General features: G+C 38.8%; 1 protein-coding gene across 1 annotated transcript in view; it reads right to left on the reverse strand.

The window, feature by feature from the left end:
- LOC110067026 (uncharacterized) overlaps nucleotides 1–5439 on the reverse strand; it is an 8915-nt gene extending 3476 nt beyond the window's left edge. Inside the window, exons 1-2 of the mRNA XM_020774293.2 lie at nucleotides 4341–5439; nucleotides 1–864 (exon numbers count right to left, since the gene is read on the reverse strand). The exon at nucleotides 1–864 is cut by the window's left edge and continues 3476 nt beyond it. Of these exons, the coding sequence (XP_020629952.2) occupies nucleotides 1–843 (843 nt within the window). The 5' untranslated portion in view covers nucleotides 844–864; nucleotides 4341–5439. The remainder of the gene's footprint in view (nucleotides 865–4340) is intronic.
- Nucleotides 5440–14215: the final 8776 nt, after the last annotated feature.

Consider the following 14215-nt stretch of genomic DNA (forward strand, 5'->3'; position numbering starts at 1 on the left):
GCCCATTACTTGAGGAAGCATTGCCTTGCGTCCGTACATTGTCATCTTGAATCTTTCTGCTCCTTTAAAGGGTACGAACTTCAAGCTGCTCTTGCCATTTTGATGCATCGACTGAAATGATCCATTCTTTTTACTTAGAGTTAGAGCAGTGTCTATTGCCGACAACGAACAGCCAAGTATTCCCACGTTGCCCCCAAGCTCGGTTCTGGCCTGGATGTCTCGTGGTGGAAAGGGTGAAGGAAGCCAGTGTGGAAAGTCCGGGAACCTGTTGTAGGTCCAGTGTCCTGTCGCAACAAACAGGTTTCTAGCAAAGGCTTTGTTCTTCTTGTCAAGATCGAGTTCATACCCATACGCACCAAGAACGCTTTTAGGTAGAACGGAAGTCACCTTGGTCAGACGCCGGACATCCACTGTGAATCCCTTTTCTCTGAGCGCCATCACAAACTGATTGAAGCGGTCGCTTAAATAGAGGCCTACCACAAATCTAGGAAATGGTTTATTCAGCCAGGTGGGGATCTCGCTTTCTTCAATTCCCAAACTCACTCTATACTCTGGAGGGAGGGAGCGCAGCCAAAGTAGAAAGTCAGATTTTTCAGGTAATGGAATGTAGGTGGCCGTAATCTGAGTGCACCCGCCAGCAATATTCACGATATGATCAGGAATGGTCATGTATCTCGAGTACGGCATTCCTGGTCCTAGGTCTTGGGTAGACTCCACCACCAGAATACGGAATGGCCCCTTTCCTTTGGGAATCAAGTGCAAAGAAATTTGGCCAAGTACCGAGGTACCGTAGGCGCCAGCTCCCACTATTGCGATATCGTAGACCGGACCAATACCGTTCATCTTTGATCGTAGTTTCGATATCTGGAAAGATCGAAAGCAAAGTGAACGCGAATTAAAGATAGATAGATAGATAGATAGATAGATAGACAGACAGACAGACAGACAGACAGACAGACAGACAGATAGATAGATAGATAGATAGATAGATAGACAGATAGATAGATAGATAGATAGATAGACAGATAGATAGATAGATAGATAGATAGATAGATAGATAGATAAATAGATAGATAGATAGATATAACGTCGGGGCAAGGGTAACAGCTGCTAGGGCTCAGGTAAACGCCAGGTCTTCAAGGAGGAGTGGAACTGTCGAAGATCTGTTAATAGTCATTCATCACATTTTGCATCAGTATTACATTTTGGGGTGTCACAGTCATCTTCCACCTCCAAGAGAGGAATATGGGTAAGAGAGTTTATCCTCTATGTTGGATTTCATCGTAAGGCAATTTATCTCGAGTTACAGTTAGATCACCCCAGACCTCAGAAACTCAAAAGAGTCTAGAGGTAGCTGACCCTTTGACGCCCATTTTACTCACGTGGACAGCCCAATCGGCTATACACACAAAAATAACGTGACACGGATTAATTTGGCAATAAGGCCTCTAGCCCCCTCCTGTCTGCCAATGGTTAATGAAGTCATTTTTTTTTTCGCACCAAAAGAAAACTGCGATGAACTTCAATCAAAGTCTTAGGCATTTATCTAAAATAACAACTTTAAAATGAAGTCCGGCATAGTCTGGTGACAGTTTATTCCATGGTGAAATTCATTCCAATCTATGAAATTTCAGTTTTCCATGCAGGAAAGAAGAATGATACTGTCAAAAAGATAACATTGAGGGGGTAGAAACATTTAAAAAACATACGATGCCCTTAGCAGCTTTTAACATTGTATTACGTTTGTAAACTTAGATCTTGTAAACTCAAGTTTGCATTATATTAGAACACACAAGGAAGTTTATTTCCATGAAAGCTCAAATGATCACTCCAAATCTGTTATGTTGAGAATTCGAAATTGATGATGGTATCCTCTTTATTTTTATTTTTTATTTTATTTAATTTTTTTTTTAAGCAGACTCAATTTTCTTCTCGCAGTCATGACTGTTGTAACCAGTGTGTGTGAGTTTACATAATAATAATAATAATAATAATAATAATAATAATAATAATAATAATAAAATCTCGCAGTCATGACATAAACTACAAACAAAATAATAAATTCATTGCGCCCAGTGCGGGCATCCAGTTTCAACGCATATCACATTCACGATCATTTCTACCCCATTGATTTCGAAAACATCATTCTTTCCATTTCCATTTCCATTTTAACGAATGTTAACTGTGTAATGATAGTCAATAAAATCCATATCAATGTTAAATTTCAAAGCGTTCTCTGGCTTAAAGTGCCGGTATGGAAAAAAGACAAGCTTTCGACTGTCGTAACTACAGTCTTCAAGGGCGAAATGGTAAAGGAGCACTAAAAATGCGAAAATACAGAGTGATAACATATCAAAAAAAATAAAATACAACTGTACGTATATCTCGATTTATAATATAGATAGGACCCCGCGCGCGCTCTGATTGGTCAAAAACCCATGTTTTATTAGAGTATAAAACATAGAAAAAGCATGTTTTATTATTTTTCGCCACATTATTATCACCTGTATATATCATAAAGCAAATGAAGAAACCTAAGCCATGTATTACTTAAGCAACAGACCACTCTTTCTACGGGTTTACTAGCGCAATAAACCACGCGGGATGTTGGGAGAACACTCGAAAAGCTTGTAAATCACGAGCCGTTAGGCTCGCTTGTATGAAATAACTATGGAAAAAGTCTGTCAATGAGAGGAAAATTTATTGTACTTTCGTGATCAAGTTTCTTATTCTCATCAAATTCATGAGATGACGCGGCAAACCAATCACAGCGACTGAAAGAATGAAAACACAGACTCCGCGCCGGACACGAAATCCGCAGAGCAAAGCGACGAGAACATTTCACGCTAAGAAAGTGTTAAGAAAGGAAAGGAAAAGGTTATCTGCGAAAGGCAAAAAACATATTAATTAACTCAAAAGTATTCTGACGGGGAAATGTAGGGATTCATAGGTGGAATCGGTCATCACGAAAGTAAAAGGCTGTACGAAAAGTGTGCAAGTAGTCCAAACTTCATGCGCTTGGCGAAGTGATTCAACGCAGTGTTTAACGATAACTTTTCGACGTTTTACGAATGGAATAAAGGTTAGTAGCAGAAACACTGCTTCCGAAATTTATTTAGAATTTATTTACTTATGCTGAGGGCTATGAAGTCTGTGTTTCTCTGTATTTTGCTAAATGAAAACTATTGCTTGAAAGCTAAGCTTATGGAAATCAAATTCATTTATCGTTTTATGCATCCATGCATTGAGTTTAAACTCAAAATTTCTGATAGAAAGAAATGTTTTCCCTGCTTTTTTGCCAACCTAAATCGATCAGCCAAGCCCAGTTGACTTCGTCTTCCACAGACCATGGAAAGCACCGAACTAACGGTTTAAAACGTCCTTAATCTTAATCTCAATCGTAACCGGAGTCGGCGTAAAAGTTTTGCCGTGAGAAAAAAGATAAAGCTTTATATGACGACCAACTTATGGTCCTGTTTTTCCTTGCAAATTTCCACGTATGTGTTGAATGAATAGATATTCGTGTTATTGATATCTCAGCCAGTGAAAGGCAAAACTGTTTATTGCATTTGTTATCGCTAGAGTTCCGAGTTCTCCAGTTTCCGCCTAGAGCTGCCATGGATCGGGAACCGTGGCTTAACGGTACAGTAGAACATAGGTTTAGCAACTCTATTGACTAATCAGAGCGTGCGTAGTATCTCAGTTATTTTATAAACTGTGATAAAACACTCCGAACATCTGAGAACACTCGAGAAATATAGAAAACACCCGCCTGCGGCTAGTGTTTTCTACATTTCCCTCGTGTTCTCAAATACCCGTCGTATTTTATCACAGTGTAAAACACGGCTTAAGGCTTCTTTATTTGTTAAATGGAGTTCCATATCGAGATATACATAAATATATAAATTTCATGTGTGCGCGCCCATGCATTACTCTCTATTGACATAACCAGTCTCACAAACCAGCGCCTAATTGACCGCTTGTTCGTTAATACAAAAGCTATGCTCTTTTCTTTGCGACTCTGGCTCTCAGTGAAGTATCGTAGATGGAGACTGATTGGTCACATCCTTAGGCAAGATTGCAATAATGATTGGAACATCGCAATAAGCTGGGCGCCAGAAGGGGAAAAGAGAAGGGGAAGGTCCAAGACAACCTGGAGACGAACAGAAGAAAAGGAACGGAAAGAGGCAGGGTGGAACTCATGGAAGGAAACGCGGACGGTCGCAGCTGACCAAGAAAAGTGGAGGAGCTCTGTTAAGGCCCTATGCGCCACGAGGCACGAGAAGGATAGGTAGATCAGAAAAATTGCTGAGGAAGTTAATTATACTTTACTTTCTTACCTTAATTAAACCAAGGACTTAAAATTCTTGCTCAAGATGTTCTGGTCCTCCGTCAACAGGAAAGCAGCAGGAGTGAATATCTAGGATGACTCCTCTTTATAAATTCCAGAGCTAAAAAAAAAATGTCGTTTGTCAAAAAACAGTTACGGTATACATTACACATTCCTTTAACTGGTTGAATAACGCGAGGAAAATCCAGTTCGTACAATTCTTATCACAGCGTTGTCCAGTCAGCAAGTTTCGTCTCTTGTTATGACAATGACGGTTAGAAAGTGAACTCTTCATCCTTTTATAGTAGTTCGCGTTTAGTTTGTTCAGTTCGTGCCAATACGGAAGAGAGACAGATGAAAGTCAAACTGAATAAGTTGTATAGGGAATGTAATTAGGTTGTGGCGGCTTCACGATCACTTCCTCAGTCTGATGCACTGAAGAGGGAGATGATGGGGTTTTCGGTTTCACAATTTTTGTCGCTTTTTCATCAGTTTTTGGACTTAAAATGTCCGGGTTTTCGATTTGGTTTAAGTGGCGGTTTTCGTTTTATCCCCCGCCTTTTTCAGTATTCGGCTTTTGGGTTTCGGTGATAAGGAAATCGGTTTTTCATTTCTGTTTCATTACTTACTTGGCTATTTCCACTTCTTAATAATTGAAACCTGCATGCATTGCGACCAAATTTGGTCCAGTTGTGTTCTACATGAATCAGAAAATATTTTCTAATTGGAGATTTCTACATGTATAGACCTCGAACAAGAGACGATGATCAAAATAGATCAGGGTCTCTTACCTCGAGATAGAGGGGAATGTTAAGTTGCATGATGCTCAAATGATGCGTTTGCAACATTTTATCGCCGTTTATAGGAAACATCTGCCAGTCGAGGAGTTAATAAAAAGCTAAAGAGGTGCAACCGGCAATGATTCTAAAAAATGAAAATGTCTCAGGACTCTTAATCCCTCAGAAAAGAAAAAAGGATCTGTCTTTCACTGCCGTATCAAGCTTAGCGCATTAAGCCGTGTCCATACTACGCCGGAGAAATTTGAAAACGCAGCTTTATGTTTCCGGTTAGACATACCGTCCACCCTAATCCGTCAAGCAAACGGAACTTTTTTTTTAAAAAAAAAAACGCTCTACAAACCGAGGGAATTTGAAGACGCCGGCTGTTCGTTTTAGTGTGGACGGAAAACATTTTGAAAACGAAGCTTTTCGAAAACGATCATCATCACGATAATCATGTGATTTCTGTGCCGAGTTTTTCTCAAAGACAAATCTAAAATGATCGCTGATTGTTGTGTTTTAAATTCCTCCCGCGTGTGGTGGACAAAGCCTTAAAATGTGTGAATTTGCACGTTTAATCATTTTGTGTGGCGGTTTTCGGATTTGAGGGTTTTTATGGTGGTTTTTCAGTTTTCAAAGAAATTTTTGAGCGGTTTTCCGGTTTCTAGTAAACCCCAATGTCCACCCATGTGAATAATGAACAAGTTATTTAACATGGTAATTTTTCTCTTAATACTGAAGGAAGCTTGAGACTGGAAGGAAAAGACTTCCTTTTCAGGTAGGCAGCACGCGAGTACAGTCGCAAGAGCAGGCTACAAAATGGACAGCCGTTTACTTCATTGATTTCATCAGTACTCAGTCTTCGTCAGTGTATTCAATAGTTGAATTCTGTCTATAGCCTGATAACTCCTAACCCTTCATCTTCTAGATAGGTGAGTTTTCATTTCATTTCATTTCATGTTTATGTTTTTGTTTGCTTGTTTTTTTTTATGTCTAACTGCTCGATTATCGAAGCTTTATCATGGTCTCTTGAGATTTAATATTAGTCAAAATTGGAAGGCAGCGAATCATTTGTCAGTGTAAAAAAGTAAATAAATAGCTTTTATTTAAGTGTCGAGTGTTTTAACGCTGTTGTGCTAATTGTGGACACTGAAAATAAATAACCACACATTGCAAATAGCGCATAAACTATAAGAATCCCAACTGGTAGAAGGCTAACCAGCTGGCTATTTACACAACGCGGTCGAGGAGTTGAACTCGAGACTACCAAGAACAAATCCAGATAGCGGTAGGGCGGAGGATTTGAACCAGTGACCTCCAGATTCTAATTCCAGCGCTCTTAACCAGTCGGCCAAACTTAGTGAGTTGTATAGGCTTCCTAAAACGCATGGTCTTCATTCAATGCACATTTTTTCGAAGACGAAATAATTTTTGGCAAATTATAATGGATCTTTACCTTGCTGCGTGGTAGATTTTGACAAAAATCAGTATGTGGGAACATTTTGGGCGCGAAAGTCCTAATATAAAAACTTCAAAATTACTATACTTCATGCCGAGCGTCGGGGATTTGAAAATACCAAAACTCCAATAATCAACAAAGTTTGCTTAAAAGAACCTTGATTGGAAAGCAGCAAAACATAATATATCTCTACGCTTGGTAAATTCGATGCGTTTAAAAGAAAAGACCTTGGAACACGCCAACTTTTCTGGCGCAACACAACTAATAGCATGCACGCATGGGAAGTTTGCCAATCAGTGCTCAGTAGGAAGAAAAACTCCTTTGAAGCGAGAAGTGACTACAGGAGGAAGGGTAGACTACAGAATCGACGGCCTTTTATTTCATTGATTTCATCAGCAATCAGATGGTCTTCTAATGTGTGACCAGAAATAGCTAGTCACCCGAATTCAATTGCCTGTTAACTACTAACTTGACATCTCTTATGTAGGTGAGTCATCGTGTCATTTCAGTTTTCTCGTTTGTTCCGAGAATTTTACATTTGCTTCGATGCTAGTCAAGATGGAAGGTAATAGGTCTTAATGGGTTCTTTGTTGATATCTCGCGTTTTGTACCTCGGAAAGGTTAGTGAAAGCCAAAATTATTCGTGGCAGTTTGCCATGCATGGGAATTTTGCTCTCAATTCTGTAAAGCAGTTTAGAAGAAATATACAGACATCCTTTTAGGCGACGCAGGAAGTGTGGACCACAAACCACAATGTCGTCGGCCTTCTTTTCATTGTTTTTATCAGCATTCAAAAGGTCTTCTTCAGATGATCACCTTATCGGGACGAATTTTTGTTGTCCGTTCATATACTATGAAATTTGAGCCCGGTCGACCGTGCTGAAATTCAAGAAACAAAGCCAAAATGGTGCCATATAAAGATATATCGTTCGGGACTACCGTAGCTACCGGCCCCTAGCCTACCTTCTCAAATGAACACGGCAAAATTTTGACAAAGGAAATGGAGAGAGAGGCAAGATGGCCAGCCCGGTCAACCGGGCTTATATGTAGAGGCACTAAATCGAAATAAGTTCCCGGTTGAGTAGGAACTAAAGAAATCCAAAACTCAAATTCACCATTCTGCTATGGCAGCGAACTAGTAGCTAAATAACAGCGAACAAACGAAACATCTTGTTTTAATTTCTCTATAACTTGTAAACATATCAACAATTTCTAAACAACACAGAAAATTCACGGAAAACATAATTTAACTGTTGAATTTTTCGTCCGCCTCGTTCTGTTGCTGCCCTGTCTCTGTTAAAATTTTAACAAATTTTAAAACGTCTTTTTAAACCTCGTACTAGGTACCGACTTCGGTGAAAACTCATTTAAACATACGAAAACGGCGTTTTTGTACGTGGAATAAGTACAAAAAAAGTTCAGTACAAGCGAATTTTGACAAAGAAATTAGGTAAAAACAGCTGCACTAAGGTACAAGGTTCAATCTAATATGAATATCGAACAATGGCAATTATACATGGACTGCTCAAGTGAAAGTCGAAAAGTACAAAGTTCGATTTCGATAAAATTTGCGCGCCTGAAAGCAAGAAAACGCCACCTACATTGTTGACGTAAAAGTATTTCTATTGGCTTTTTTAAGAAAAGGTTTTAATTATATAAAATGCAGAGCCGTGGCTAGGTAACAAACAAAGTCAGTCATTTTTTTTTTTTTTTTTTTTCGTTTTGTTGTTTATAGTCATTGTAAACACCCTAAATACTTAAGGGGAGAAATTTACCATGGACATTGTCTCAGTCATATTTTTTTTTCTGCCTACGGCCCTGACATACCAATGATATGTTGAATGGCTGAAAAACGGTACATCCTATCGAAACAAACGGTTGTTTTCCACAAAACATCTTCCCCTTTAACTGCTCATTGTTATTAAATGTACTCTGGCAGTTCTGTTGTAGCACCATTTGAAACGTGTTTGTTTAGCTTAGCCGGTTAAGTGATTGCTAACCCCGTGCCGGGCCGAGTTTTTCTTGTGTTTTCAGCAAGGCTACGGATTCTCGGCAGTCGGTAAGCGAAGTTTCTATCTGGACTGAGTTTGACGAACGGTTGCTTAGGATCCTCGTATCTAGCTTTATACCAAAACGAATTCGCACAGTGTACTGACATTCCACACTAGACATATTAAGTCTGTGTCTGCTGGACAGTTGCCTCGCTACGCGAAATTAATGGGCTAGTCTGAAATATTCGAGCAGATTACCTCTGGAAACAAGAAGAATTGAGTGGGCTCATTTAAACTTGATGGATGAAAAAAAAACCGACTATATCTCTCTAGTAACTTAGAATAGGCTGATATTTGTCAATTTCAAGTTTACACGAATCTTATTTAATCAAAATTTCAGAAATGCGTCAGTTGCTGCACTTGGTCGACGACGAATTTACTTTTAATCTCCGAGATACTTTAAGCCTTCTGTACATATTAATAGAAAACCTAGATGCATTCCCTCTTTTATGACGTTTAAATGTCCAGGGTAAGAATATGATCCCGATAGTCTAAAGTGTTTTTAAGCCAGCCTCCCTATGATATCTCACACTTTCTGGCGACAGATTCAAAAATCGCGCAATTCTAGTTCAATCTCGGACGTGTGGGTTTCTAGAAATTCCATTATCTTGTACGTTATCCCCCGGGCGTTATCCGCTGCTTGTGTGGCGAGTTTAAGATGTACTTCTTTCAGAGTGCAGTATTCAAGGGAAATGATTCACTCAGAATCAATTTATTCACCTTAAGAACTCAACACCACACAGTGGTAAAATTCGTGTTCTATTGGTTATCTGTTAACACGGAGACGACTTCCGAGTTTAAAATAAAAATCCTGATCGGAAAGCATAATATTGTTATGAAGGTCAGTACCTATATATGCATATCTGTTCCTATAACTTGTTTGAATAACAATAGAAATTATGTTTGTACGACTTCGTTCATCTTTGCTGTCACTAGTCAGCATTTTCTGCTTCTCAATATTGGGACAAGCTCAGTAATCAAACCTTAATTGTTTATGGCTTGGGCCGTTTGTTTCTCCTTGCCAATCAGAACGACAAACTGCTGGAAGCTGAGGAGACAGAAGTTTGCTCCATGCAGGAAGAATTTAATTATAGTCATCTGATGCATCCATGGGAGTCAGTTAGACTTTCAGAAAAGACCGTCTTCTTGTATATTCAGTACTTCGTCGCTCGCTCGGCCGCTTCGCGACCTTCACGACGCCGCTCCCCGCAGCTCGCTTCGCTCATTTAGCTATTCTACCCTGCAACTCATGAGGTCGACTTGTGGAAAGTCTAGGAGTCAGTGGCAAGGGGCAAGTTTTCTGTCTCGGTCCTTTCGAAAAACTCTACTGCAACTACAAAGAATACACCGATGTTTTATTTAAGAAATAACAAACATGTACCTTTGTTCCAACGAGTTATAGAAACGCGAGTGGAAGTTTGGGAGAACGAGAAATGCTATGGGAACACGAGCCGCTGGCAAGTGTATCCATAGCTTTTTCGAGTTCTCCCAAACTTTCACGGGTGTTTCTATGCCACGATAGAAACACCGACAACAGGTTTTCTGTTTCTTTCAGAAAACACCAGGACGAAAAAAAGGAAAACAACTTGTAACTTTGATTATCAAAATGTAAATTCTCTTTGCTCGTGCCATCAAAACGTCAAGAGCTCGAGCTAGCTCTGTGTTTCTATCGAGTTTTAGTATAAATCTACCAGCGTTCTATCACGATTGCCGTTCTCTGATTGGCTACGCTACTCACTATCTATTCTGTGATAGATAGAGAGTAGCCTAGCAGTGTGCCCTTCTTAACAAAATGACGGCTGCTTCTTGCATTTTCGAAGTGTCTGTGAAGAGGATTTAGATAAAGTTTTGAACGAATATTAAATTTATACTAAAACAATTATAGATTATTCGCTCTCCATTTCTACGCGTGATAGAAAGCTCGAGCTCAAAATCTAATTATGAGCTCGTAACATTGGTTGAATATGTAATGCTTTGCAACAGGCGTGCCTTAGATGCCCTATTCAGAAACTTCCGCATCTCACCTGGAAGACGAGGAATAAAGAATTTTCTCAGTTTGAAAAATTCGCGATCGGGCCATAACTGATAGTTTATAATGCGAGTGATTTCCTTAATTTTTTGCATCCGTTTAGCAGCAAATTATTGGACAATGAATGAAGCGAGATTTTAAGAGGTTGATATACTGGTATTGCCCGGAGAGTGCAACGTTACGTTATTCTAGAAACCGGCTAACAGAGAGAGTTGTATAATTAAGTAAAGAACTGTTATTACGCGTTCACAAAATGACAGAGCCTGAGTTCTCTTGCACTTTCCTCCTGATGTCACCGATGAAAATTATCATGTGAAAGTTGTAATTCCAAACCAGGCTCTGAATTTATCTATTAACAGAAAACGAGAAAAAGACTAAGACTTGCTGACTTACCTCAAATAAATGGCATTCAAGAGTCCACGGCTGTGCAATTATTATTTTTTTTAAGTTGAACGGGCTTCTGGCCTTTTTGAAATAAGGTGCCAGTTAAATAGTCGAACTTAATAGAAAAGAAATGACTGTCAAAGTTCCAGTTAATCTACAATTTATTGTTTCGAGAGCCAATTAAAAGTCGTGTTGTTGAGATCGCAGAGTGACATTGCAGTATTTGGCTACTCTTTTTTTTTTTTTTTGTGGTGCAGTGTTTCCCGAATATTTTTGCGCGGCTGTTATTTTCCGTATCTCTTAATGCCCTCTTAAATAACGTTGAAGAGCACGCGACTGTACACTTCCTGCATGAAGGTATTGCTCCTTCCTCTAACAGGAAGATTTCAGCGTTGAATATCAAGAATGACGTACTTTAAAACCATCTACATGAAGCTGAAAGAAAAATATCGTTTTCTACAAACACTTGCATTGTGTTATCTATTCTTAATAAGTCTATCGCTGCACATTATCAATATGTAACGTCAAGCATTTCGATAGTTCCGCCTCTTAGCACTGAAATGCGGTTTTCGATCTCTTCATAACAGCGCAAGTTTAGTTTCGCTCTAGCAGTCGGAAAGAATATGCAGATGAAGTGCTAAATTGTATAAAAGTATATAGAATAATGGCAGTTTAGAAAGTCTGTTTGAAACATCAGCCCTTTAATGGCCAATTGTTCAACTTTTACATAGTCTGTTGGATTCGCCAAGGCTAGGAAGGGCGAGTTTTCATTTATGGTAACGGAATCTTTCGTAGGGGGCGTTTCGATTGTCGATAGGAAGGACAAAAAAGGGACTGACGAACGCCGAACTTCGTCAGTGCAGATAAATTTAGAATGTGGTACATAATGGTGTCTTTTTGAAACTGTCGCGTCCATTCACTTCCTTTCAAGAATTCATGAGCACAAAAATAAAACTCATCAGACGCTTTACGGAAAATCCATCTCTATACGGGAAAGGGACAATCAAAGACATCATGCAGTTTAAAATGGTAGCTTGGTTTTGGGTTGCACTGAAATTAACTGTTGATCTTAGCAAGATTGGGTCATTATATACGTAAAAAATGAGGTGCTAAATTAAGAAAAACTAGATATTAAAATAGTTATAGAAAGGAAATATAACTGTCAAAAACCGTTATTAGCTGAGACCGCAAGATGGCAGAACCGAGTCCTCTTTTCTTTAACAACCTTTCCCCCTCCCCCTGCGGCTGCGGTTGACAATCGTTTCTCGAGTTATCCTTCACCGTTTTTGGACTCTTGCCGGGCTTCCCGTCGGTTTGGAAACAGGCTGACACTGCCTCATTTCGCCACGCAAGTGAAATTTTCTAACATGATAGTGAAAGATTGCGAATGGTTGAAATTAATGTACAGTTTGATTGCTTTGGCAGCAAATGAGAGGTCGTGTTATTGACGTACCACGACAGTTCCTCTCGATTTTTGTTTTTTGTTTTTTTCTGGCGGTGCGGTATTTGTGGAATATTTTACAGGATTTTGCGCTATCAGATTAAAACAAAGCTCTAGTCTTTTACTTATAGTTTTTTTCCGTTTTAACAGGAAAATGGCAGGCATGAAAGGGATGAAAGAATAATATCGTTTACTAAAACGAATATTCTCATTATGTATTAATTACTTGACTGGGTCACAAATTGGGTCCACGTTAACAATTCTTAGTCATCAGTGTGAGTCAGCAAGTTCCCCCATCTCAACAAGTACGAAGAAAATTGCAGCCACTGATCGAGTAATCCCTTTTCTAGTGGCCTGAGGATATTTTTTTTTTTTACCCAATCAAGAAAATTGAAAGACTGAAGCTTAATGGTTGGTTGAGTTTATCGTGAAATAGAGCTTGATTCATTTTACTTCATCGACTCAGTGATGCATTTAAAAGTTTAAAAAGAACAAATTATTCATCTTCAGGTTTTTAATTCGTTGTGGTTTGTTATATTAAAAGCGGCTATCGAAGCAGAATATGCCTTCATCGGTATTAGTTTTGCACTATTACTGCAAATGCACTATAACGAACTAAAAGAATTACTATTTTTTTAAGCGAAGAGGTTAAAACTTCCTTTTTTGCGAAGCAGGAAAAAGCTATTAAAAGCAGACCACAGAATCGACGGGTTTTTTTCTTTTGCGTAGATTACATCAGCGCTTCGATGGTTAATTGTTCCACCTGTGTAGACAGTTAGTCAGTTGGATTTCAGTAAAAACCTGTTAGCTACTACCAACATTTCATCGTCAAAGAAGGTGAGTTTTCATTATATATAGAATAACGGGATCTTACATTTGTAGGTTTCATTTTGTTTACTGGTAGCAATTAGCAGAAGGTTAAACGATAAAAAGCTACATCTGAACAATTTACTGATCTGTACATTTTAAAATGCGATTGTGCATCTTCGTTGGCAATGCATTTTAAAGCTAAAAACGGTACCTTAGTAGTTTTGAGGCAAGTTCTAGATACTTGTACATTTCAAAAGCATAAAATTCTTTCTGCAAGGTGCTTTACACGAATTAGAATCAGTCACGATGTGATACTCAAGTCTAATTCAAGAGAAAATGACGATTTAATGGTAGTTTGTTTTTAACCCGCTAGAGCAAGTGATATTTACCATTCGATGGATATATGCTGACTTCTTCACTCTAAACACCGGGGTAAACGGACAAAAATATAAGGGGAATCAACTATAAAGAACACATTTTAAGATGTTAATATATTTTTTTTTTTTGACAAAGAGCAATTGGCCAAAGAGCTTTAGGTGTAGTTATCGCGGAAAGTAACAGAGGGTCTTTGTGACGGCTCTCAATGGGCTTAACTGTCAACTGTCGTACGGCCCAAAAATGTTTGGGCCGTATGACGTTTAAAAACGTCAACCTTCAATTTAAAATAATAAAATTACCGTCATTCCTCAAACAACTATAAAAGAAAACTATATTTTTGAATTGTCAACTGTCGAAGGTAACACTTTTTGAGCGACCGCAAGATGACACCTTTCTACTTTACTCGTCTGTCTCAGACGAAAATGTTCGTGTGAGTGTCATGATAAGAGCCAGGCTCAACATTTCTCTCTCTAAACATTCGGAATAAGACTGACTTGATATTATCGCCGTTTAATCAGTAGTGTTACCAACCGATCACTTGATATCGAATTCCA

Source organism: Orbicella faveolata, unplaced genomic scaffold, assembly GCF_042242905.1.
Source record: "Orbicella faveolata isolate gen_17 unplaced genomic scaffold, um_ofav_v1 contig_46, whole genome shotgun sequence".
In the NCBI taxonomy this organism is placed as follows: Eukaryota; Metazoa; Cnidaria; class Anthozoa; order Scleractinia; family Merulinidae; genus Orbicella; species Orbicella faveolata.